Here is a 26,667-nt window from a genome sequence, read left to right as displayed (position 1 = left end):
TTATTATGAAAAAATATCTGTGCAAGCATAAAGCATACACAACATTTCTAAAAAAAATGTGAAAAAAGGTTGCTAGTGATTTGGAGGCCCAAATTTTATATCAATTTGGATATTGGGTACCTTGATTTCAGACTTTATACTATATACTACAGTATCAAAATTTCTTGCATTAGCTATGTAGAATGGCAGTGAACAACAGTGGTGGGTTGTGCTTTTAGCCATAGTGACATTCAATCAATAAGGCATTGTCCCAAGAAACATTACTACTTTAGCATTTGGAATTATAATAGTGTTTTTGTAATTACATAATGTAATAGTGTTTTTGCAGTTACATATGTATGTGTAATAATCTACGTTTACGTAATGGATCAAAAGGTGAAACTGTAAGCTAGCATAAAACTGCACTAAATTGCTACGACCATTGAACATGCTTCATCAATGAGCCGTACACAATGTTTTGAGTTGCACTCACACTTCAGAGGTAGAATAATGTTCCTTGCTAAAAAGTTGTTGTTTTCATGCCAAGGTCCAGCAGGAATAGTTAAAAGTTATGTAAAACCACTTCAAGGTTACATTCCAGTGGTAGCAGAAATGTTAGGACATGTGATTTGCTCCACAATGTGACTATTTTTATTAACATGATATTTAGATTTAGGTAAGTAATGTACTCTTTTGTCAACAGGAATAGTCTGACTGCTTTTCGATATACCCATGTTATTATTATGACATCAGAGTCGTAGTATGAAGTTAATAAGACTTGTGTTGCTATGTGAGTTATATCCCAGTCTTTATGTTTTGTTATGTCTTTAAATTATACTCTTCAGAAAATACATATAATTTTTTTTTTTTCTTTCTTTCTTTTCTCTTATTTCTATTATTAGGTAAGGAAAAGAGATTTTTTTGAAATGTTGTGTGAGCTAAATGAAGTGAATGACCATCTCTACATTGGAAGTGCAAGGTCTGTTACTAACACTTCCCTTAGTTTGAAGGGCATAACATGTATAATAAACTGTAGTTTGCTGTCACCCTCTTACAGTGTTCAGAAAGTGAAGTACATTCCAATTATGGTAAATCATCAAATATTTATATATCATTTTTGTGTAACATTTGGTTTTTCAGATTTTTCAAAAATGTTTTTGCATTGTCTGTGTGCTAAATTTTTCTAACCTCTTACACATTGCTTTATTGTTGTCCTTATTTCATATATTCTTGAATGGATATTTCTTTGTCCTTCATACAAAGAGTCAAGAAATACTTCTAAAATCATACATTCTCATAGGTTTCTGTTCAATATGCTATAAATTTTTTTGCCCCTTATTTTGTAATTGGTTGCTCAAAACCTTCTGGATTTGTTTACTTATTACATATTTATAAGTTCAAAAGCTAATTTTAGTTATAATAATAGCCTAAGCTTACATTTAAGCAGTAATAAAATTTAGATCAGACATGGGCAAACTGCGGCTCGCGAGCGACTTGCGATCTTTTGCCATCTGAAATGCCACTTGTTTTGAGTAAATATAGTTCAAATTTTTTAATACAAATGGAATTTGAAATAGAAATCATGCAGTGCCACATTTCATTATTAATCACTAATTTAATTTCTGATATTATGTACATAAAAATTTGATAGATTTCAAACTATCCAGTTCTGACTTATCATCAGAGCAACAAATTCGTAAAATTACAAATAATTCCATACCTCTGGTAATTACTATTCTGGTTATGTTTCTTCTTGAACAGGTAATTGTCATCGGAATACACTAATAATACGAGGTTAATCTAAAACGCAATGCAAAAATTTTTATTTAATTATTCTCCCTAATATTTTTTTCCTCTAGTTTTACTTCAGGCAGTATCTGCTTGCATTCCTGCGTCATCCCATTGTTCACAACAGTTATGATCCACTTAGAAGTTTTGCTATTCTTTGTAGGGTAACACTTTTATTCAGTTTCAGGATAATACTTTTATTCATTTTTAATCAAATTTTTAATGTTGGATGTTAATTCTTTTATTTTTAAATTATTTTCAGTTAGAAAATTTTCTGAAAGTGGCAAAAAGCTTAAAATAAAATAAGAAATGCAATTCCTTAGAAATATGCTATTTTGCCTAACAGTAGAAAATGCAAAAATTTGCATTCCATATAGTTGTACTTCATAAATGAAAAAAATTTTATGGATCCAAATTTGAGCTCTGATGTGGAATTTGTGCAAGTCTGGGGTGTTAAGTGGAAACTGATCACTGTGCTGCCGAATTTGTGCAGTCCTATGATAGTGGGTTTTTTTTTTTTTTTTTTTTTTTTTTTTTTATAGATCACTGTGTGCATGGGAATATAAAAAATATGGACAATACCAAATTTATGTCATTCTGTGATTTTTTTATGCAAAAACAGATTACTGTGTACATAGTGAGAATGATAGCATGCATGGATTTCTCTGATGTACTGTTCTTCTCTGTCATTATGTCAATAAAATTTGAGTCTGACACCTCCTTTGTTATGGACTAACTTCATTGTCCTTATTTATAAATGAAATAAATGTTACTTAAAACTTGAGATTAATTTCTTGTTTTCATTGTTTATAGTTAAGAGTTTGCACTCTCTCTTTATATTCATGTGTACTTGAAGGTACTTTTTTTATTAGGCTTAATTTTGGGCAAAATTGGTAAGCCTAGTGTCTTACCCCTCTTGTATGTAATTTTTGTTGCATTAATATCAAAACATGTATATACACTAAATTCCTTTGAAAAATCAGTATCATAAGATTATATAAGGTGCTGTTTTCATAATGTGTATATGGAAATAATAATAGAGGCATAGGTGATGAATGATTAACATCTAGTATACACATACAGTCATCATAGCTGGCAGTGAAGAAGCTAGGAGCTCTTTAATGTATTCTGTCTTTAGGGTATGATTTTAAAATTACTTTTGGTCCTTAATGTGCACTTGTTAAAAGGAGAATTAAAGGGAGAATTTGCACTTTTTTATCACTTATTTTCAATTTTTATTCCCAAAATTTCTGAATGTGATCTGAAGAGAAAAAGAGTGAAAGCAATTATTGTATGTTTCATTAAAAGAAAAAATAGATTCTCCTAAATATAAAATTCAGTGTTAAATAATTGGCATAATGTATGAAAATATCTTTTATAGATTGAAGATAATGAACGGGAAAACATAGCCTGCTACTTTGATGAAGTTGCTAATATTATACATGATGAGCATGTTGCTGGTGGAAAGACACTTGTGTATTGTGTGGCAGGAATCAGCCGATCTGCTACACTCTGCATAGGTATGTACAATTGTGTTTTAATTAAATTGTTCATCCAAAATTAAAAATAGAAAATTTTAACTAATTTACATGAAAAAATTACAATTTTAGCAGATATATTTCAGGAGTATCAGGGATTGTATGCTCATTCTCTAATTAAGGTTTCTATTATTCATTGATGTTTAAAAATTTGCTGAATATTCGTCTTTCATGAGACCATCATGTTTTGCTGTTTAAATTATGCACATAAGGAGTTTTATTTATAGTAGAAATAATGTTCCACCATTCCTTTTCTTAATTACCATATTTTTTATATAATTCAGCAATTTTCAAAATGAAATTTTGAAATCTAAATTCATTTAAAAATTTTAAGTACTTAAAAATCTAAATTGTTCTCAATTTAAAATTTCAAGTACTTTAAAATGTTTTAATTATTTAATGATTTTCCTTTTTTTAATTGCTTTGTCTTTTCTTTACCCAATGGTATTGCACTTTATTTATTTATATGCGGTATGAAGTTCAAAATCTGGTTGTCAATTGTCCAGAATGATATAGCATCCATATCATCAGCTCTTCTTCTTCTTTTTTTTTTTTTTTTTTTAGCTTAAATTCACATGATTGATAATTTGACCCCATAGTCACATTTTGTGTGGCATAGATAATAAGCCAAAACATTCATTGCTGATTTTACTCCTATTGAGCAACTTATATCTTGATGCCAACCTGGTGAATAATTTTTTTTTTCCCCCATCATTACGTGACTGTTATCTCATGGCAGCTTCAGAAATGATTCATGCAGTGATTTCTAAAGTACTTTGTATCACAAAACTTTTTTGTATAATTATTAGTTATATATAATTCATCACTTTAATTAAATTTCTATTCCTTGAAGATGATATATAAAAACCTTTTCTAATAATAAATTATGTGTATATAAAACTTCACTTATAAACGTTACTAGTGCTGATCTAGCTATTAAACTACATTTGAATTACATAAGAAAAAATAATAATTGTTACATCACAGGTCTTTATTCATCATTGTTCATGCATGCTTATCTATATTGCCTGGGAATACAGTTACAGTTGCATGGCCATTTTCCTCATAATTCAGCCATCGTATGTTATCATCTGCCCTTGGATGACAAGAATAAATAGTGAAATGTAACATTTAAAATACACTAAAATTGAAAATACTATAGTAATACAGGTAAATGAAAATAGTATTAAATCAGGATCTTCTAATAACAGTGCCTAGAAAAATAAAATTAAAAATTAATAATAGTATAAATTCAGCTGGTGTGCTTGTTTTCATAACTTCATATTAAGAAACCACATTTTTCAGCATTATAAGTGTCATCTGGCTTGATTTTTCATAATCCTGTATAGTCCGAGAAACTCGGGTTTTAGATTAAGACCAAGTTCATTTTGTATATGCTTGATTGTGATTACATTATACTGGATGGTTTATATTGCAGATTTTACAATTTTCATCCTGCACTTTCAAAATCTGTTTTTAGCTTCTTGTCAAAGATCATCATGATCACTGATGAAATCTAACTGAATCTTTGCATTTAACAACTCTGTAATTTTGTCATGGTTAGTAGATTTCATTTTAATTCCAAACAGGAGTTTGAATGGAGTTGTATTCACACTTCGTTGGTAGGTTGAATTAATCACTGTCTGAACTTCAGCAATCCATGCATACCATTTTGTCAGATTTTGAATTGATAATTTGGACAGAACAGAAATTATGACAGAATTCAATCTCTCAATTTGTACATTCACACAAGTAATTTGAATATGCTGGATATTGTTGGTTGAACAATAATCTTGAAAATTTTTAGAAGTAAATGTCCTTTATTGGAAATTATACACATACGATTTCCAAAGACAATTTTTTTTATTTTCCTGCTTAAATATTGCTTTGATGCTATCAGTAGATTTTGTTGGGTCGGGTGGTCCTAAATGGAAAATGTGATATGTGTGAAGTAGTACATCTTGCTTGGGATTTTAAAATGCAACAATACCTTCTTCTAATCCACATTTATGATTAATTAATATACAAGAAAAACAATTTGCAATGTAGTTATCAATTTTGTGTTCAAGTTTAGGTAGATAAAATTCATATTTGACAAGTTCTTCAATTCATTTAGAAGCAAAATGGTCACGAAGAAGGCAAGACTTTGATTATACTGATTTGCAACGATTCAGGAACAGCAAGTAATTCATTACCATCTAGAGATTTATGAAGCATATCAACTTTAACACAATAGTCATCTTTTAAGACTTCTTTGATAGCTTGAATATGATCATCTTGCACTTTGAGCATTTTCTATTTTCAAAATGAGGCTGTCTTGAGTGATGACTATAACAAGAAATCTGCTCAGTCCATTCACTCACTATGTGTCATTCATGTTCCCATTCTTGTTCTATTTCGTAGTTGAAATCGTCTAACATCAATGCCCAACATGTTATTCATGAATAGTCAAAAGTCGTTAATCCGGACACCCATAATCCAGAATGATCTATAATCCGGACCTCAAAGCTACAAACTTTCTGCACATGCGTCAATGCATAATGTGTTCACGCATGCGTATAGGAGTTTACGCAAGACCATATGCATGTGCGCATGCGCATAATATGTTTACGCATGCGCATTTAATGTATAAAGGACGGTATAAGCTAACCTAAAATTATCTAATTATCTATTTCAGTTAATGCTGCAGATTGCGTTGTTCCTTAATCTTCGAATTGGATTCGGCTTATTATTTTTTGCAGACCAGTCTGTTAGAGCAATTTTATAAAAGTAAGCTTGAACTTTGGATTATGTCAAATAGAATTTCCGATGCTGGATCTGCAAAGCGAAAGCATGTTTCGATGTCCATTAAACAAAAAGTGTAACTGCTGCAAAAAATGGATAAAGGCATATCCTTTGATTCTCGAACAATTCCAAAATATGTTTCTCAATTTCATGCTGCTCTGCGCGGGGGGAAAGGGGAACGACGTGGCGTGCAATGAACTGGAAGTTGATCTGTCAGCACTAGCCTTATTTTCAGGTCAGATGTTTTTATTTTATTTGGCTCATAATTCCTTACTAAATGTAGTATTTCATCTCGATGTACTCCGTCTTTGATATGATTTAAATCAAATTCCTCGTCATAATAAATATCATGAATACACATCAAATAGTTTTCTGGTTGCAATTTTCTAATTTCGACTATGCGTAATGTATGCTTTACGCATGCACACGTTGAAAGAAATGTTTTAATAAAGTAAACAAATAAATATTAAGCTTTTTTTTTTCCAAGTTTTGATACCCTTTAGATCATAATTGCTCTTTATTTCATAAATTACAGTTTTATATTTTTTATTTTATAATTTCTGCATGCGATCTTACCAGATTTAAACTGATGATCTATAATCCGGAATCGCCCTAGTCCCGACGAGTCCGAATTAGAGACTTTTGACTGTATATAATTCTTGCATATTCATTGTCATTTTGAAGACAATGTAGTCAGTAAGAATTTTAAATTGTTTGCCCAAAAGAAACAGTCTAATTTTTTTCAAAACTTGAATTAGAACTAATACTTCAAGTTCCTAACTAGTAAATTTTTTTTTTGGCATCAGATGTCTTTTTGCTTATGTAATAAACAATATGTAGTCAATTATCAGTCATGGTTCTTTGCGTGAGAATACAACTATTAACCAAAGAGTTGGCATCAGTGTGCATTTCATTATTGCTGCACTGATTATAAATGAGTACATGTTTCTCCCATAAACGTTGTTTCAAAAGATCAAAAGCTTTTCTTTTACTGTCACCAGAGTAGAAATCATTACCTTTCTTAATGAGGTCAGTTAATTGTTAAACATTTCTGGAAAAATTTAGAATAATTTTATGAAAATATCTGGCAAGACCAAGAAAACTTTTCAAGTCTTTGTGACTTTCAAGTTCAGGATAATTAATAACAGCAACTGTTTTATGAGGTTATGGGAACAGTTTACCATTTTCGACGACATGACCAAGAAATTCAATTCTGCAACTTAAAAATTTAGATTTTTTTTAATTAATTTCGAGTTCATAATCAGAAGCAACTGAGAAAACAGACCGCAAACACTTAATACTTTCATCTTCATTTAGTGGGAATTATGATATCATCTAAGTAGAGTAAAACATGACCTTGTGAATTCCTTGAAAGCAGAATTCACAAATCTTTGAAATACAGAAGACGAGGTACAGAGACTGAAAGGTACATGTAAAAACTGATATTGTCGATTGTGTGTGACAAGCGAAGTGTAATGTTGGCTGTTTATATTGACATTAGCATGTAAGAAAGCATTTTTTTAAATCGATTGTTATGAACATACAAGCAAATTATAGTTTATCCAGTAAATCTTCTATTAATAGTAAAGGATACCAATCTTTAACTATCTTATTATTTAATTTGCGATAGTCTATGAATCTTTCTTATTTACTACTGTGACTTGGCTAGCATAGCATATATTTTTTATCTTTCCCTTGAATAGTCATCTGAATGTTTGCAGTTTTGATTTTGTGAGGTTTGTAATCGGGGAAAAGATCTTTGATAATAATAACCATAACTTGTTGTAGCAGTAGGACCTTTTTCTGTTTCAGATGTTTGATTAAGGGAAATATTATTGATGTACACATCTTCCAGATCAGTTCATTTAATATGTTTAAAAATATGAACACAATCTTTGTTTATATTAACTTTACCTTATTTAAGAACATCCATGCCAATAATTGTGTTAAATGGCATTATATTGCAACATAAATGTTAATCATTAATAATTCCACACCTATTAAAATGTCACTTGTAAAATAACCTATTAGTTCAATTTTGTCATTACCAAAGGCAGTCAACATATTATGAAATACTCTTAAGGAAGGATTTCCTGTTTGTTTATAAATATCCATACAGATAATTATAGCTTCACTTTCAGTATCAACTGGAGCTGTGAGTGATACATCATTAATTTTGATTACTTTATGGAATAAGTTTTGGGCATTAAATTTGATTATGTGACAGTGTTCATTTTTTCAGATGTCGGAGTTTTTTTTTTTTTTTTTCATTATTTTGCTTCTGAGATTTTTGTAATACAACTAAAGGATTTATGCCCAAAATTTCCACAAGATAAGATGGTTCTGCCTTGTATATTGGTTGGGACAAAATTTAAATAAATGATCAAATCCATTACAATTATAACATTTGGATATCCGGTAGTTATTAGAAATTGTTGAGAAAATTTTCTATCATGAAAAAGGCTGATTCCTGATACTCAGTCTCACATTTTAAAGAAGAAAGATCAGAAATTGTAGCATCATATTTTGAATTTTTGTTTCACTTAAAATCTAAAGCAACATTTTATGGTAATAAATTTAGGACAATTGAAATCAAAACTAAGCCGTAGGATTTTGAATTCTTTTGCACTGAATCTGAATTTCATATAGCGATAAGAAACTCATGATATAACTTTCTCAAAGCTGAGATATTCGAAGAATTTTTAACACTTTGCAAGTTTAAAATTTTACTCATAAAAGAATCAATGATAATATATTTATGACCAAAACACTCTTTAAGTAATTTACTCAGTTGTCATAATTTTTATCATTTAACTGAAAATCAGCTACTACATTTAATGCTCCTGCAGTCAAGTATTGATTCATAATAGATTGAATGCACACAGTACTGATGATAGCTTGATAAAATATATTTTATCAAAAGGAACACTTCCCAATTCTTGATCTTTCTGCAGAAATACTTATATAGCTCCTTACAGTATCACAGAGTGCAGTCATTATTACACTTTAAACAACTAGAATGTTAAATACAATGCAATGCAAAGCGCATCTTAAGAGCACAGCTAACCCAAAGATATCTTAGTTTCAATTAAATGCTTAAATTTGTTACTATACCTAATACTTTTTTTAATCAATACTAGTGCTTACTTCTTCCTCAGTTAGGTTAACATTAATTAAATGTTCATTTGATTATGTAAGGATTTTAAGTTGTTAATGTTTTCAGCTAAAACTTCTAGATGTTCCTCTAAGGTATCACATGTACCATTTCCATCTGTTAAGACAACATAAATTCTTGAAATTAATTTAGTAGTATTGCTTCTTCAACTGTGCATTTTCGTTTTAATTTTCTTCAGAAGCCATGCTTTTTGTATTGTAAAGATTTACGGTTTCAAAGTGAAAGTTATAAAGGTAAGATGCTCAACCGTAATCTTTTCAAAAATGGTTGAATGTTGCTAGTCCAAATCCGATGGTGATAAAAGTCCAGTCGAGATCCATTGATAATAAGAGTTAAGCACAATCTATGAAATCAAAAGGAATTTTAATGCTTCTGCCACCAAAATTCATGAAAGAAAAGCATCACTAATTAACATTACTAATACTCACTGAGTTATTAGTAAAATATGATTTATTTACATGAAGTAAAAAAAGATAAGAGAATTAATAATTGTTACATCGTGCATCTCCATTCATCATTGTTCACAGCTAGTTTTCATGCCGATCTAGATGGCACGTGAAGTTATATAGTTACAGTTGCATGGCTATTTTTCACATATATATACTATATTAGTAACTGAATATCAAACTCATTGGCATGTTACCCTTTTTTTGTTGCTGATAATTACAGACTTTAGGCAACTGTGAAGTGTTGAGTGTCTTAATAAGGAGAAATTTAGCAGAGTTTTTTATTTCCATATGCAAAAAATCGATTTTGTAAGTGATATTTATAAGTTAAAATTAGTAATGTTCGGATTGAAAGTAACTGATTTGTTATTCAGATAAGCCTTAACTATATATGGGAGTTTATTTGCCTAAGACTTAGGTAAGCTTTAAGCATATGCATGAAATGAACATAAGTATAATAAATAACTAAAATAAGGTAATTAAGGCATAACTTCTTCAGCATACAGTAGAAGCAAGACAAAATTTAGAACAACAACATGTCTTTAGTTGCCAATAGTGATGATTCTGTAGTCTCATAATACATCACCAGTAGTGTATAGTGGACACTAGCTAAGAATTAAGTTATGCTGAAACAATACACTACTGATTCCAAGGAATCTAAGTGCAATTAATATAGCAGATTGTGCTATTCCTTAACTTTCTAATTTGATCTAGTTATTTTTTAAGACTGTTATAATTATCCCAGTCGTATGAAAATTAAAGTTTGAATTTTCAATTATTTCGAAAAGAGTTTCAAATTTTGCAGCAGTATCTACATGTACCATAAAATACAACCTCTAGAGAAAAGCCTCAACTGGAGTCAAAAATTCCAAACTGAGATATGTTCAAATGCTGCAGAAATGTGTACAAATGTAAACTTTTCATAACTGGAAAAAATACATGACCTCAGTTTAAAAGAGGAGAGATTTTCTCAATCATCTATCATTCAAATGAAAGAGCATGGATGATACAAACATTGCTGAATGATTGGTTTGAAAAGTCATTTCATACCCAAGGCTAACCAACCAACCTTATATACTTCGCCTTTTAAAGGACAACTGGGGATTTTAGGGGACCCAATCGCCAAATCCTTGGTGTGGAGAATCATCATCCAGCACCCTTTTAGTTTGGGCACCACTGTAGAGTCATTAGGATTATTTTTGAAAGCAGGAAAGATGAAAAATTAGCAACGCCTTCTCTGGGAATTGAACCATGGACCTCTAGAATATGTGCCCAGCTTGCAGACCACTACTCCAGGAAGGCATGCGAAGAAGGCTGGAGAAATACCTTATAGTTTATAAAATTCCTTACCTCCAAAGTCAAAAAATTTCCTCTGTTGAGGGGAAAGAATCTGCCACAAGTTAAAAAATCTTAGTATAGATAGTGTAATAGAGCTTCTTATTAACTAGCGGCAGCTGGCTGTGTTACATGTAATCATTCATAGGAATAGAATTTCTTGCTGTTCATTTTGTAATCATTAAGTGGAAGGAAATATTCAGTCTAGTTTTGACATCCTGTTTGATAGTAGGACATCAAAGAGGTTGTAAGAATGTACTATTATTCAGAAATTACCTTCTAAAATCACAACTTCTAACATATATAGAGAGAGTGAGAGAGCTTTTTAAATAGCAGCATATATATTAATTACAGAGTATACTAATTATGTTTGAAAAAATACTAAAATAAAGCTGCCATATTTTGTTAAATATATTTTTTTATATAATGAAAATAGAGTATACACCAAAAGTTTGTTACGAGTTTAAAAAACATAAAAAAAAAAGAACAAATGAGGAAAAATAGTTCACAGAAACAACATTATGTAAGAGATGGGGTTTTTATTAACAATATATATATATGTATATGATGTGTGACGTGAAAGCTTTAATAATAAGCTTTCCAGTATTTAGTGCATCACTTCAGAAGAGAAGGGGGAATACAGTGTGTTCAGACTGTATTTTAGCTACAGGTATTCAGTATGGCATCTGAATACCTGTAGCTAAAATTGACACAAGTCAATTTACTTTCAAAAATAATTGCAATGTATGACACAAGTCAAATAAGTTAGATACTTATGATATGTCAAGATGGGACAAATGTACTCCTCACTCAATGACGACATTTTTAAGTTTCAATAATGTGGAAGGCCTTGATTGTACACTGAACCAAAAAAAAAGGGGGGGACAGTTAGATATCTCCCATTCTACTAGGACGATTGATGAAATTCAAATTACGTTTTTCATGTCACGAAAGAACGACTTAGGATATATATTAGATTTATATATTGGCATTGTTCTAATATAGGTATTTTGACACACAAAGTCAGACTTTTTCTGAAACGATATGAAATTTTTTTCCATATTTCGATTCCATGACTCAAATTATGGTTAAATATTAATTTTTTTTTAAATTGGTGTGAAATTCACGGAGATATTCAAAATTTTATCTTGCCGCATTTTTTTAAGGTTGCGCCAAGAATAATTCACTAGGCAAATTTCTTAATGTAACCTATTTTCCTTTCCTTTTTTTCATTGTAAATGAGCGGGGAAAAAGGTCATCTTCCATACTTTGAAATAATTTTAACAAAGTGCCTAAACCACATTTGATGTTTTATTTATTTGAACAAGCATGCCAAATTTCAAAACGTGCCAATATGTAAATTCATGTATATCATAGAAAAATTTTGAATAAAAAACCCTTAATTTTTTGCAGGTGTGCCTAGAAGATCTGCTTTAAGATGATGTTAAAAATTGTATGGGTTATAATTCAAAATGTTTTTCGAAAAATATAAATTTTAAAACTAAATCATTAAAAATGGGCAAACTGATTTGGAATGAACCTAAATTTCGGAATGTGAAAGGAAGAATCAAATAAGTTTGATTTTAAAAAAAAGGAAGAGATATTAACAAATATATGCCAAATTCAATTAACATTGATGAGCAAATTTTTTAAAAACTACGTGTGTGATTTTTATGAAACTTTGCAGTTTGGCATAATTTGAGTCGTAGAATCGAGATATAAAAAAAAAAAAAATTGGCATGTCATTTCAAAAAAAGTCCAATTCTTTGTCAAAATATCTATAGTAGAACAATGCTATCTGTAAATCTAATACATATCCTAAGTCGTTCCTTTGAATCATTAATCGGCCCAGTAGAACAGGAGATATCAAACTTCTTCCCCCGCAGTGTACATTCATGGCTTCTGCTACCTCCCCTCTTCAGCCCCAAATTCACTGGAATCAAATCAGCAGACCAAGCAGTCAGATCTTATTTCAGCCTTATTTGCTGAATGAATTCATGTGAACTTCGTGTTTGTGTGTTTTTGTACTCTCTTTTTGGATTAAAACAACTCCCATTTAGATAATTATGTTACTACAAACTGTGCTATAACTTCTTCATTTCATAGCATCAGGGTTGCTGTTAGAGTCCGAATAACTTTTCAAATGTTGCCCTTTTATCGACAGATATTATTTTAGAAGAAAAAATATAGTAAATGTGAAATATATATAAATAAAAGGATGTTACCTCCAAATGTATTATTTATATTTTATATAGTTTGTTCATCACAAATATACCACTCTGTGTATTATCTTTAAGGAAATAATGCAGTGGATATTAAGGAAAAATGTATAGCAACACAAATGAAAGGTTGTAGCAACAAAATTTTAACAACATATGTTATTTTTAAAGAAATAATATGGCAAATGTTAAAAAAAATGTATGGCAACATTAACACTTTATTGGGAGTTCTAAAAGATACTGGATATTAACTATTAACTAACATATGCAGGTTTGTTGTCATTTGACAAAGTATAAATTATTTAATTTTTCTTTTAAATTTAATCTGCCTGTCTTTGATTGACAAAGTAAAGTAATTTCATTTATTAATTATTAGCTGGACTCATAAAATGAATGGTAGCTGGATTTATTAAAAGCATTTTCTTTTTTATCATAACTGTTTTGAGCCACTGGCCAGGCAAGCAGCTAGTTATTTGAAAAGTGAAATGGCCAACAAAAGTGATTTGACACAAAAGCTCAAGAATAATAGCTTTTCTGGGCTAAGAAATGTGCGGTAACAACACTGTATTAAGAATTCTAAAAATATGCTTTTTTTTAAGATTTTGTGATTTTGCTGAATTTTATGGATGGAATTGCAAAGAAAGTGATTATTAACTCTTTCACATCGAAGTCGCCCCAAACGGCCGTGCATTCAGACAACAGCAGGTTGCCCGAATGCCTGAATAATTTCCTACATAGTGCTCTTTCTCCCATCATGTTACTGCATTGCTCATTGCTTTCAGGAGTTGTTAAATGACATGTCAATCATTCTTTTGAAGTGACTAAAAGTAGTTCTGTTATTTTAATGCACATTCTTTTTCCTTTGTTTCCTGTTAATGTTTACCTATTGATGCCTGAAGTTGCAACCCTATCCCAAGGGAGAACTAAACAGGGTGAAATCATCCAAGAAAGAAGTTGTCCCTTTATTTAAGAAGGTTATTGTTAGCGCTGTAGTATTCAATTTGTCATGGGAGAAGGAAAAGCATTCCAAGAGGAATTCGTATATATGAGCATTTTAGATATTTGAGAAAAAGAGATTTGGTCCTCTATCGATGCAAAAGAGTTAATAACATGGTTATAAAAACAAAAAGAGTTGTATCAGCAGGAGTAAGTCTAAGAGTAGATAAGGTAAAGTGCAAGCTCAATGAAACTTAACAAACCCTTAGCTGCAGTGTCAAAACGTAAATCCTTTCAGATTATTGTTGTGATTTTTTTTCCAAAGTTTTAAGGCATCACATATTAGTTAAATTTAGTTTGATGTAATCTTTGATTTTAGATAGCCAAATGATTTCTTCATTATTTTAGAGAGTTTGCTGTTTAATTATTCAAGGCACAATTTTTCAATTTGTTAAAAAAATCACTTTTTTTCCAGCATATCTCATGAAATTTGGGAACATGACTCTGCGAAATGCGTTTAGATACCTTAGATCTAGAAGGCAAATGGTCCGTCCCAACAATGGGTTCTTCAGGCAACTCATTGATTATGAACGTAGACTCTACTCTCAGACTTCAGTACAGATGATCCGTGTACCTAATGCTGATTCCCCAGATTGTGTTGTCCCAGATGTTTTTTATGAAGTATGTAAAGGCATTGTGTGGCTGAAAAGTTGCAAGAACTTATTAAAAAAGTGAATATTTTAATACAAGATGAGAATATATTTGTTATTAAACAATGTATATAGCATTTTACCCTGTGAATAAATTATCTATATTATGTATTTGATACTTTTTCGTGCGTTAAACTAATTGAATAAAAAAGATATCTTTTAAAGTTCTGAAGCATTTTATTTTCTTTTAACTTGTGTTTAATATTTTTTTTTATCCATGCTTGACCTTGATATCTGATCACATTTTCTATCTGTATGACAGCAAGTCTTTAGTAGTGGTAAAAGTAGAATATTGTAAGTTTCAGAAAAGGTTATATGGTGAGTCAAGAAAAAGACAGTTGTATATCTCTCTTTCTAGTTGGCCAATCAAGAAAAAGACAGTTGTGTATTTCACTTTCTAGTTGGCCAATCAACAAAATTTAACTTGTGTTTTTCAGGTAGGGTACGAACTGTGCGAAATTTGATCGAAAATCCCCGTCCTTTTCATATCTAATCCACAAACTGCACAACATTTTCTGTCCCCTCTTTCTTTACAAAGAAGATTGGGTGCTACAAAAAGTCATTTATCGCCATTCATGGGACATTTTATTGAGACTGCAAGCCTTTATTTTCGTTTATCAATATTGTAAAAATTGTGCATGCAAAACAAATATTAATTTAAGTTAAATTAAGTCTGGCGTGTGCTAAAGTAAAAATAAATTTCTTTTACACTCATTTTAAAGTTTTATGATGCTTAAAGAAATGATGAGCCAGATCTTTTTTATTCTCTGTAAGAATTAAAAACTTTCCAAGTTGTAGATTTTAGTCACTGATATATATGTATACAGATTTGAATAGTAAAATTGATAGATTAATGACATACACAAAACTTATACGTAATCAACCTATCAAATATCAGATTTGCAGCGCACCTTAAATAAGTTTCTTGTCTAGATAAATATTAACAAATCTTCTTAGATAGCAGAATGGTTTTCAAATTAACATTTTTAGGTAAACAGTTCTAATTGAATTTAAAAAATTCTCTTTATTAAATCTAAAAATTAGACATCTTAAGTCGTTCTAAATTCACACCAATATTATTGCAATATATTCCCATATTAAGCTTTTCATTTTTAGTCATTGAAGTTATTTTAAAGTTATTTAACTTTCTTACATATTCTTACATATTTTAATACTAGAAATGTTTAAATATTTATTCTGTTTTCCACCTGATGTACTTTGGCATACATTTAATTTCTAATACACATTTAATTAATAAATTGATAATTATGAGCGTCTACAGAATTTTTCATAATCAACAAAAAAAAATTCAAACTCCCTTATATTCATATCCTGGGATTTTCAGTTCCCTTTTAATCCATTTCTGTTTCACATATTGTTGCACTGTACTCAAATTTTCATGTATGTAGAATTTATATATTTTGTATTGTATTTATGCCAGTTTATATTTAAATGATAATTTTTACAAATTCTTGCATCATAACTCTAGTTAACAGAAGATGTTTTTAACACCTTGGCAAAGCTTAATCTTCAGCATGTAGCATATTTTCTAACCTAGTTTCAGGCTCAATTATTTTTAAAATTAATTACTTGAAATTATTTGTTATCAAAGATGGTCGCTAAATCACGCTAATAATATTTCAAACTGTTGTAATTTATAATGCAACGAGTTCATGCGATTTATAATATAATTAATTTATAATTTTTTCAGCAGTATTGAAATTAATAGCAGATACTGATAATGTTATACATTTAGATTACAATGATTTAGATTGCCATTGCCTTCGTCACCCATGCTTTTATGCTACATTCCTAATATTTCATAATTGCATACAGGTAAGTTTAACTCATTCATTAAACATGTAAATCTCTAATTCAGCCCACTTTTTTTCTTACGTGTGCTGTATCTTCTATTTTCTTTCATATATCGTTCAGCCTAATTTCAAAAGGTCTTATGATCAAGCGGAAAAGTCACTAAACATTGGTAGTTCGACCCGAGTTTCTAGTCCCAGTGAACCCCCGGCTCTTTCTTTTTTTTTTTTTACTTATTTACTGTGTCAAAATGTAGTATAAAAATTTCACTTCATGAAGTAAAAATACTTTTTTAATTTATTCTTTAAAAATATTGTAAAAATTTTCACCTTTGCATATCTTTTTACAAATCCTCTAATAAAAAAAAAAAAAATAAGGAAAAGAAATTAGCTCAGTTTCGGTGATTGATACCTCGATGCAAATTATATGTAACATTTTCCAAAAGCATAGAGTTTATATTGGATATCAATAAATTAAGGATTATTTCTCCATCTAATTTTCTTAACATGTTTATTCCAGAATTTTCTTTTCACACTGTAGCACTTAACTTGAGTTTTCTGTAATCATTCAATTTCTCTAGCTATGGCAACTTTGCATACCTTCTGACAAGTATTCATATTTTTAACCACTGTTATTTTAATTCCTGTTGACTATCAGTACATTATTCACTTGTTTCACAAATGCAAATATTAATTTTATATGCAAATCTACGTAAAATAGCAATAAAACTTCAGTTATGCGAAGCTCCTGATCGATTGCTTGTTTTAGATTGAATGAAATTAAGCTTAATTTTGTTATTAATTTAATTATGTGTTTCTAATTAATTATGTGTTCAGATATTTCCAAGTATATTACACAAACTTTTGCATCTCAATTTTTAATTTTTGGTTAAAAAAATCAGCTTTTATTTATTGAGGGGCCTGATTGATTATATTAATTTGCAGTACTGTTTACTTAATTCTTTTCTTCTAGATAAATTTTAGAAAACTTGTTAGCATAGTAATTTAAATTTATTTACAATTTAAATGTCAGTGTTCAAACACATAGTAATGTTGTTATAATAGATTTATAATAATAATATAATTTGTTATAATAGATTTCATACTAATCTTTTTTTTTTCAATTTAACTATTAATTTCTGCAAATATTTATATGATTACTTTTATTAACAAAAAATATTTCCAGCACACTTTGATACGGAAAAATCTTTTGCACGCCACTGAGCTATACTAAATTTTCCAGTCTAGTTTAGACATCTTGACTATTATTGATGTAATTTATAAAAAGTATAATTGGTATGCTTTACAATTATTTGATTTATGATATTATTGTAATACTCCTTCCTCGAAATTATAATTAATGAAAGATGTTTGTAATGCTAATATGTATGTTTACCATTTCTTATACTTTTATTTTCTTTGTTAGTTCTCACATTTATTACTGTTATTCAAGTAATTAGCCTGCTTGTTAGATATTCTTTACTTGTTCTTGTGATTGTGATATGTAATTGTAATTCGTTATTTTTATTTTCCTCTTGGCTACAATCGGCTTCGAAAAGTAAAATTGTAACCCTGTAGGCAAAGGGAGGAAGAAATTTTGATTGCCGCAGTTGGACTATACCGGGACGAGGGGGGGGGATTTTCATTAGCGCAGTTGGAGTACACCGGTTTTTCATGTCTCAAAAGCATGATTTAAGCATTGCTGTAACATACATATTTTGGCACAAAATTGTTCTTTTTCTGAAATGTCATGCTGAATGCATATTTTGACACAAAATTAGACTTTTAATTAAATGGCATACTGATTTTTTTTTCCATAGCCTGATTCTGCAGCTCATCTTATCAAAGTGCCAAATTTTGTAAAAGTTGCAGAATCAATTTTTTTGAGTTAGCACTCCAAATTTCAGTTTCACATTGTTAATTGAAGTAGGCATATGTTTAATATCCATTTTAAGCAATAGTTCATTCACCTGTGGCTCCACTTGACATTAGAAAAATCATAAATTCACGGCCAGTGTCAAGGGATTTTAGCGATTTTCATTGTGTCTGTCACCAAACCTCTCTATTTCATGGAAGCTGATGGACCAATGATCCTGTTGCTCCTCTGATATCGTTTCAACTGTAACAAATCAGAGGACTTAAAGTACAACTGAAACATTAAGAGGGCATGACTAATTCAGTCTGCAAACTGTTTTAAACAAAGCATAAAGAATGCTTCTAAACTCTCGATTAGACAGACACTTGTCACTAGCAAGATCTTCATATAATGGGGACAGTAACTTACAATAATCGTTTCCTCACCTTCAGTAATATTATGTACTGTTAACAGAACTTCTCATATATTTATATTAAATGTATTTTTTTAGTTCAGTATGCAATATGTAATATGCAAGCAACACCAGTTACCACATGTAGTCGCACCATCAGAGTAATGTACCATCATCACCCCACATCTGTTCTGAATTCCCATAAAATGCATATTTTATGAGAAGGCGTCCCAAGGAAAATATGAAATGAAATTTTCAGGACACAACTGAGGAAGATACATGAAAGTCAACTTACGTTATTTTTTCTGTCTTTTGCCCGAACCAATGAAATTAACATGGGGTTGAGAGATTAGTCATTATTTGCATTTAATTTCAAGAATAATAGCCAAAGTTCTGAATATATGTGAAGATTAAAAATCTAATTTAGCTTTTCCATTATCGATTACATTTTAAAATAAAAGAGCAGATAGGCACAAAGAATATTACTAAATATCTGGAGATTTTGCTTTTTGATTTATAAATTGCAATGACTTTCATCTGTTACATCTGTTAATTTTTAATATAGTTAATAATGATTTGTATAATTTAATTCCATGAAGAAGCTATTTCTTAGATCTTCAAAAATTCAGAAATGTCTTTTTAACCCTATCTATTTTCAGTCTCCTTTAATTTTTGAAAGAAATATGAATCATAATCGAATATTCTTAATTATTTTGCACGCGTTTTTAAATGCCGTTAGTCAAGTATTAATAGTTGTAATATCTATTTTATATAGACATAATGCTAAACATGCTTGGTTTCTAATTTTAAGAAATTCAGTCAGTTTCATGATTATATGACAAATAAATGCAACATAAACTCATCAATGCATTTAAGTCTACTTTTTAAAAAAATGATTTACAAACTTTAGATTTAAGTAATGTATATTTAATAAGAAGAGAGAGAAAGAAAGATATTTAATTTTTTTGTGAATAAATTGTAATAAAACTATATGCATAATATATCTATAATTTTAAAAGACAGAGAGAAAGATCGCTAATCAAAAAGTTTTAAGACTTATTCCGCAAAATTTTTTTAAAGAAATCGCTTATTTCTTTTTTTAAGGCTAAAGAAAAAATTTTATATTCCTTAGTTGCTAGCAGGAACCTATTTTTGTGGAAATTTTAAAAGCAGAATTATGAAAAACTTGTCTTGTTGCCAGTTTTTCCCGCTAAATAAAGAAAATACAATCATGCTGATTTAAGATTTATAACACCTATCCTAGCTTTCCTGGAATTTAATGGGCAGTTGAACCGTATTCTAAAATAAAATCAATCTCTAATTATTAACGTGGAGACTGTACAGATGGCAGCACCATACCAAAGCAGAGAAAATCTTAAATGTTAACTTAGGAATTTAATAGATGGCAGCACTATGCATTTTCATAGATTTTTACAAAGTTCGCATTTTTAAATGCATTATATTTGAATACAGTAGTAGGAGTCTACGTACTTTAAAAAACCCTTTTGCAACTTATAAATAAAGAAATGAATATAAGTACAAAAATTAAGATTATGTATTATTAAGTGAAACTGTGTATATTATTCAGGGCTTACTGTTTGGGTCTCCTCATAAAGCATTGTTCAACAATTGCTCCATACATTGTTCAACAAGCAAATCGCAATATTTGGATGAACGTTGTGTAACTAAAGCAACATTTTTTTTAGCAGTTTGTAGAATTAGTATTAATATTAGGTACTAACACTACATCTCACTTTCTTTAGCAAGCACAGATTACACAAAAAATTCCGTAAAGCTTTGGGGGTGGCACTTCATATCGACACGATATCCTTTTCGGAGCAGAGATATCGCTAAATTGAACGCATCTAATTAAGAAAGCTTCATTAGCTATTCATTAAAAGTTCTATTATCCAACATTCCATGTCATATATCATTAGTTTACTCACCTTAAATTATTTTCATTACTTCATTTCATTTTTAAGATCTATCATTTTAAGTTAAATAATTATTTTATCAATTATTTTCTATTCATAATTTATTATTTATAATTATTAATTTCATTTTGCATAATTTTTATTTATACGTTACCGTATTTTGATTCTTATTAGTCCAAAGGGGCAATTTAATTGCCCAGAAGGGCTATTAATTTCGTTTTGGCATTTTGCATTGATTCATAACAAGCGTTGTTTCACTTTTCAAATTGTTGCCACCAAATATTATCGCCCTGCATTATATTTAAAGAAATTAAATAATGAGGAATCTGCATAAATGTATGTATTTATCTCCCATTGTGATAAGACAACAGTACCTAGAGCCATTAAATTTTGAATAACGTAATCCTCCTGCGAATATGGGCCCATCTGGAAGCCCAAATTTGGAATTTGTTTTATTATCGATTTCATATTCTGTAAGACTTTAACTAATTTTTGATTAACAAACTTAAGGATTTCAAAAGCTAGCACTGGCAACGTTGTACAGAAAAAAAAAAAAACATTTTTATTTTCAACACCCGAGACTGTGTATCAGAAATTCTAAAGATATGCTCATTTTAAAATTATTTTAGGATATTGCTCGTGGACTGAATTTTATGGTTTAAGTGGGATATTTAATAAATAAAGTAACACACAAAATGTTAAAAAAACGCCCCTTTGGACATAATTTAAAACCTGAAATCTTTCGGATATTTTTAGGATTAATTTAATTTAATTTCATAATGCTTTAATTTAATCTTAATTGCTCAATACTTATTGATTCGTATTTTTTTTTTCTTTATTAAACACCTTGAATGAAATCTTTTCCAACCTGTCAATTGTTTTGAATAGGTAAATTTCAAGTTTTGGGTAAAATACTGATAGCTGCAGGAATGTCTGCAGCAAGTATCCTGCGCAAACATTCAGGAAATACATAAATGCATATGACCTTACGTAATGATAATTTATGCTAAAGCAATATCATGGGACTTTTTCTCTATATATAATTGACTTTGCACAACTTACTTTAAATATAATATTTTATATCCTATATATTTCTAGAGAACAAATTTTTAAACTAAAAACACTATCTATCTATCATAATTGCCTAGCTTAAAATTGTTTCAGGTTGTTGATTCGCAAACTGAAATTTGCATATGAAGGCCAGATTATATTTTCTTTTTAATCTTATGATTATAAGATTTTTTTCAGCATTCCAATTTTTTTCCTTTAATTTTTAAATTTGACAGCTAAATTATTCGAAATGTTAATTTGTAATTATTAATTTGTCATTATTTTTTTTCACCTTTCCTGGCGAATTTTCATGCCTTTTTCTGCATTTCTAATTTTAGAAATTAGGCCTTGGTTTCATAAAAAAAAAAAATTGAAGCTTTATCGTGTCATGTACAAATCCCGAAATTTTGTATAAAAGTAATCGTATTTAATTATGAACTGAACACATATGCAAATAAAAGTGATTATTGGAGTAGATTGGATTATTTAATTATGGCAAAGAACACGAGGGTTATGCCTAAAGGAAGGGATGCCTTCGTGGAGGACTTTCCACGGGAAAGTGGATCGTATACACGTTACACATGGGGAAAACCACGAAAACGCCCATGCAGCCTCCCTGTTAACGGGATTCGAACCTCGGACCGAATTACCAGTGTTCAGCGTCTTTACCGCTCGGCTGCTGGTTGGCTAAAAGTTATTAATAGTACAGCTTATAAAACATTTTAATGTTCTCTTTAGTTTGTTTATGACCGAGAAATTATAGCGAATACTGAAACTGTCAGGACTAGGAGGTAATAATTTTGAAATTTTTAATCATAACCGTTATTATATGCCAACTTTTGATACGTCATACGTATTAAAAAAAATGATCGAGGAAAAAATGGCAAAATTCACTTTTCCGCCCTTCCCCCCACAAAAAAACTGTTCACTCTCTCCCCCTGATAGGGTGATTCAAAAAGTGTGTTTGTATCCAGATTGTCTTGCGGAAACGTTCTACAACATATCTTAAGCACGAAGAATTGAAATTAAAATTAAATAATAAATTAAATTATTAAATGTTCTCGTGTAAATATACTTATGATTCAATTGCAACTTGAATTAACGAAAAAATTGCAACTTGAATAGCTCAGATGAAAATCTAATAACTCAAAAAAGAAGTTTACCATTAATCCAAAAACAAGGAAAAAACATAAGGGGGGGGGATTGATGTTAACAGCGCATGACGTCCCGCCAATCCCGTGTTATAAATAACAAGGAACTTATAAGGTATTTCTCCCGCCTTCGTGGTGTAGTGGTTCGGCACGCTGGGCCGGTATTCCAGAGGTCCGTGGTTAGATTCCTGGAGAAGGCGGTTGCTAATTTTTCATCTCTCCGGCTTCCAAAACAATCCTAATGACTCTACAGTGGCGCCCGAACTAAAAAGGGGGTGAATGATGATTCTTCACTACCAGAATTTGGCGATTAGGTCCCCTAAAAACCTCATGCGCCGTTTAAAAGGGGAAGTTTATAAGGTATTTCTCCCGCCTTCTTGGCATGCCTTCGTGGTGTAGTGGTTCTGCACGCTGGGCCGTGTTCCAGAGGTACGTGGTTCGATTTCCGGCGAAGGTGGTTGCTAATTTTTCATCTCTCCGGCTTCCAAAAAAAAAAAATCCTAATGACTCTACAAACTTTAAATAGCGTTTCCACTTATTTGTTTGCAAGCGAAATCTAATTTGTTGTTTCAGTAAATAGAAAGGTCTATAATACGAAATTTTGGATTATATTGTATTTTATTATATATAGTTAGTCATACGTAAAAACTGTTTTTTTTTTTTTTCCCCTTCTAATTTAATATCGACATAATCAAATGTCTACCCATTCTTTTTTTCTTAATTAAAATTGTATTTGATTGTGCAGTACAATAACATATAATGTAATTTTGGTTTTTAATTACAGAAAATTAAATGTTTATATTGTATTTAAAATAAATACTTTTATAGGTATATTTTAATTTTATAACAGTTATTTTAACCTTTCCTTTCAATTCTTGTTTCCGCTTACAACTCCCTACCAGAATAAGTTTTTAGAATCGCGTTGAATGCAAATGAGTTAGAAGAATTATTTAAGGAAGGTTCAGCTAACTTCGATAGAGACAGCCTAGAGTCCTTAGTGGCGGGGGTTTGGCTTCTGGCTAAGTCACTCTTGAAGCTGTTACGCTCGGCCGTATTATACGTGCCTATTAATATTCGCCGGCTAGTTTAATTTAAGAGCCAACTACGTAAACAACTGTGTCTAGCTTTGGCTAAGTCTCGGTTAGTTGAGTTTAGTTCTTATTTATTATTCTGAGTTAAAGCTCGAGTAGAGACTTTCCTGTAAGCCCGAGAAGGGGGCTACTGTTATTCTTATTTGAGTGAATAAAAGGGTATTTTAACCCTTCTCGAGTCTACATCTTAGTTGTTTGAACTCAGAGATAAGTCGCTACATAGTTCGCTAGGTTCCTCGCCGTTTTATCATAGACGAAGGGCGAGGAACCCTACAAAACAAAAAGTATCATGATGTTTGCATAAAAGCTGTTGAATTATATTAGAAGTAAAGCATACGGAAATGACGACGTTGGTTGTTAAAACTGAAAAATTGTTATGCGCATCATTGTCTAAACAGGGTTTCTTTTTTTCAGTCGCGACCCCTTTTTATCACTGAGATTTTTTCGCGACCCCAAGGACGCGTAATGGCAGATCGCACATTGAGTTGAACAGTGTTAAACGAATGTCGCATACTGCACATGCCCAGAAAATAAATTTGACGTAATTATTATGTTGGCGCGATTTGAAAAGAAGATAAATACAGTATATGGTAGATGTACTGTAAGGATCTTAAGTTTTACTAACGTTTATTTTATTTTAAATCTTTACTATCACTTCTTATTTTCTACTTCCGGCCAGAATTATAAGCGTGAAGGAGTTTATGCAAAGTTGTCTGGCGAACGCCAAGTATTTAAGTGTGGCCTTTTTGCCAAGCAGAAGAGAGGAAGCCGTGAGTTCGAAGCAGGCCGCTTACCTTAGAAGTTACGCAGTTGCTACTTTGCCTTCCAGGCCAGAGGTTTTAATCCTCTTGATAAATTAAACGTATTGTAGTGTTCACAGTCTCTGTGCTACATACGCTTCCTGTTATTATAAGGCCAATCTTATTCTAAAGTTAAATTAGAGTTTAGTTTTATTTTGATATCTTTTAAGTTAGACCCCGAGTGGAGGGTCATTGTATTCCGAAGTACGGAAGTCATTGTACATAAAGAAAAAATAAAGGGTTTTGTATACCCTTCGTCTGTATCCTGTCTACTTACTACAATTAGTGAACATAGCTTTAGTAAGCTCTCTGTTCTAGTCAGGTCATTGTATGTTTCCGAAGAAGGTTAGAAGAAACATTGAACCTGATAGTGGCGCCCGACGAAAAATAACCATGGCCGAGTTTCAAGAAGAACCTGTGCTGCCTGCAGAAACAGCTCAGAATCCAGAAATGCCAGCTGCCGCCCTGGAAGGATTTGGGTACATCGTCCAGACCATGCGCGCTTCGATGAAACCAGAAGCAACGTTTAATGGAAACTCACAGGTAACCAGTTTTTTGGAAAAATTGGATGACCACTTCATGCTCTACCCCGGTGCACGAGTTTCAGAAAGTTACCTTAGCTACCAGCGCTTTGAGGGGCCAAGCGCTTAACTGGTTCAAATGTATCGGCAGAAGTCTCTTGGGTCAAGCAGGAAGTCCCACCTATACCTACGAAAATTTCAAGACTGCCCTACTAAAAGCCTTCCCTGTTGTAAGGGATCGTGCGAAATTAGAAACAGAACTTTTCAGTATATATCAACAAAGAATGGAAAACCTCTCGAGTTTTATTTTAAGAAAAATTCACGTTTTCAAGCTCTTGTATGGAAACCGTCCGGATCCTGAAATAATTCAAGTGATTTTGCCGAGGTTACTACCCCAAGTGCAAGACTTTATTGAATTACGAAATCCGACTACACTGGAAAAGTTATTTCAGCTAGCAATCCAGTTTGAAAGTAGAAGAACGGCGGACGTCGAAAGAAGACGCCAATATCAACAGCGAAACCAATTTGGTACGCCAAGACTACAGCAAACTCAAGCACATGGCTACGGAGAAAAAGCGAATCAGTGGGCAAGGAAACCCGAGCATTCAAAAACAGCCGGCGAACGTCGACAGTTCAATAGCAACCCAGGAAAAAAGTCTCAAGGCCAGTGGAGAAAGAAGGAAAGCACCGAAAGGAAAAATAATTTAAACTAAAACGGATTTCTGCTGACGAGAGGGTGCGGAAATCCGAAGGCCACGAAAACCCCTCTTCCTACAAGTTAAATACAGTAATGGTGAAAAATTTAACTCTTCCGAAGATTGAAGTCTTGGTAAATAATATCCCGGCCACCGCACTCCTGGATACCGGCGCGCAGTGTTCCTGTGTGGCAGAAGTCTTTTTTAGAAAGTATTTTCGCAAATACCGCATATATAATACGGATAATACAACAGTATTAGCGGCGCAAGGAGAACAATGTAAGTGCGTAGGTAAAGTACCTTTGTACATCCGTATCAAGGACGAACAAGTAAAGGTGATGTTTTTTATAGTAAAGAATTTGCAAGCACACTTAATCCTAGGAGTAGACTTTCTTTCAGACGCACAAGCTACACTGGATTTTAATGAAGCGTCTCTT

The 26,667-nt window shown here is 31.1% G+C and overlaps 1 protein-coding gene across 2 annotated transcripts in view; it reads left to right on the top strand.

Annotated features, from left to right (window-relative positions):
* The window catches only part of LOC118183564 (dual specificity protein phosphatase 14-like), a 32,130-nt gene extending 17,056 nt beyond the window's left edge, over positions 1 to 15,074 (top strand). For both annotated transcript variants that reach the window (XM_085827129.1, XM_085827128.1), the window contains 3 exons: positions 882 to 1,067; positions 3,149 to 3,287; positions 14,676 to 15,074. In XM_085827129.1, coding sequence (XP_085683255.1) covers positions 906 to 1,067; positions 3,149 to 3,287; positions 14,676 to 14,935 — 561 coding nt within the window. In that variant the 5' untranslated portion in view covers positions 882 to 905 and the 3' untranslated portion in view covers positions 14,936 to 15,074. The remainder of the gene's footprint in view (positions 1 to 881; positions 1,068 to 3,148; positions 3,288 to 14,675) is intronic.
* The last annotated feature ends 11,593 nt before the right edge of the window (positions 15,075 to 26,667 follow it).

This window comes from Stegodyphus dumicola, chromosome 11, assembly GCF_044657685.1.
Source record: "Stegodyphus dumicola isolate Sdum_Otavi_A_Nest chromosome 11, ASM4465768v1".
NCBI lineage: Eukaryota > Metazoa > Arthropoda > Arachnida > Araneae > Eresidae > Stegodyphus > Stegodyphus dumicola.
This window is presented reverse-complemented; position numbering and strand designations above follow the sequence as displayed.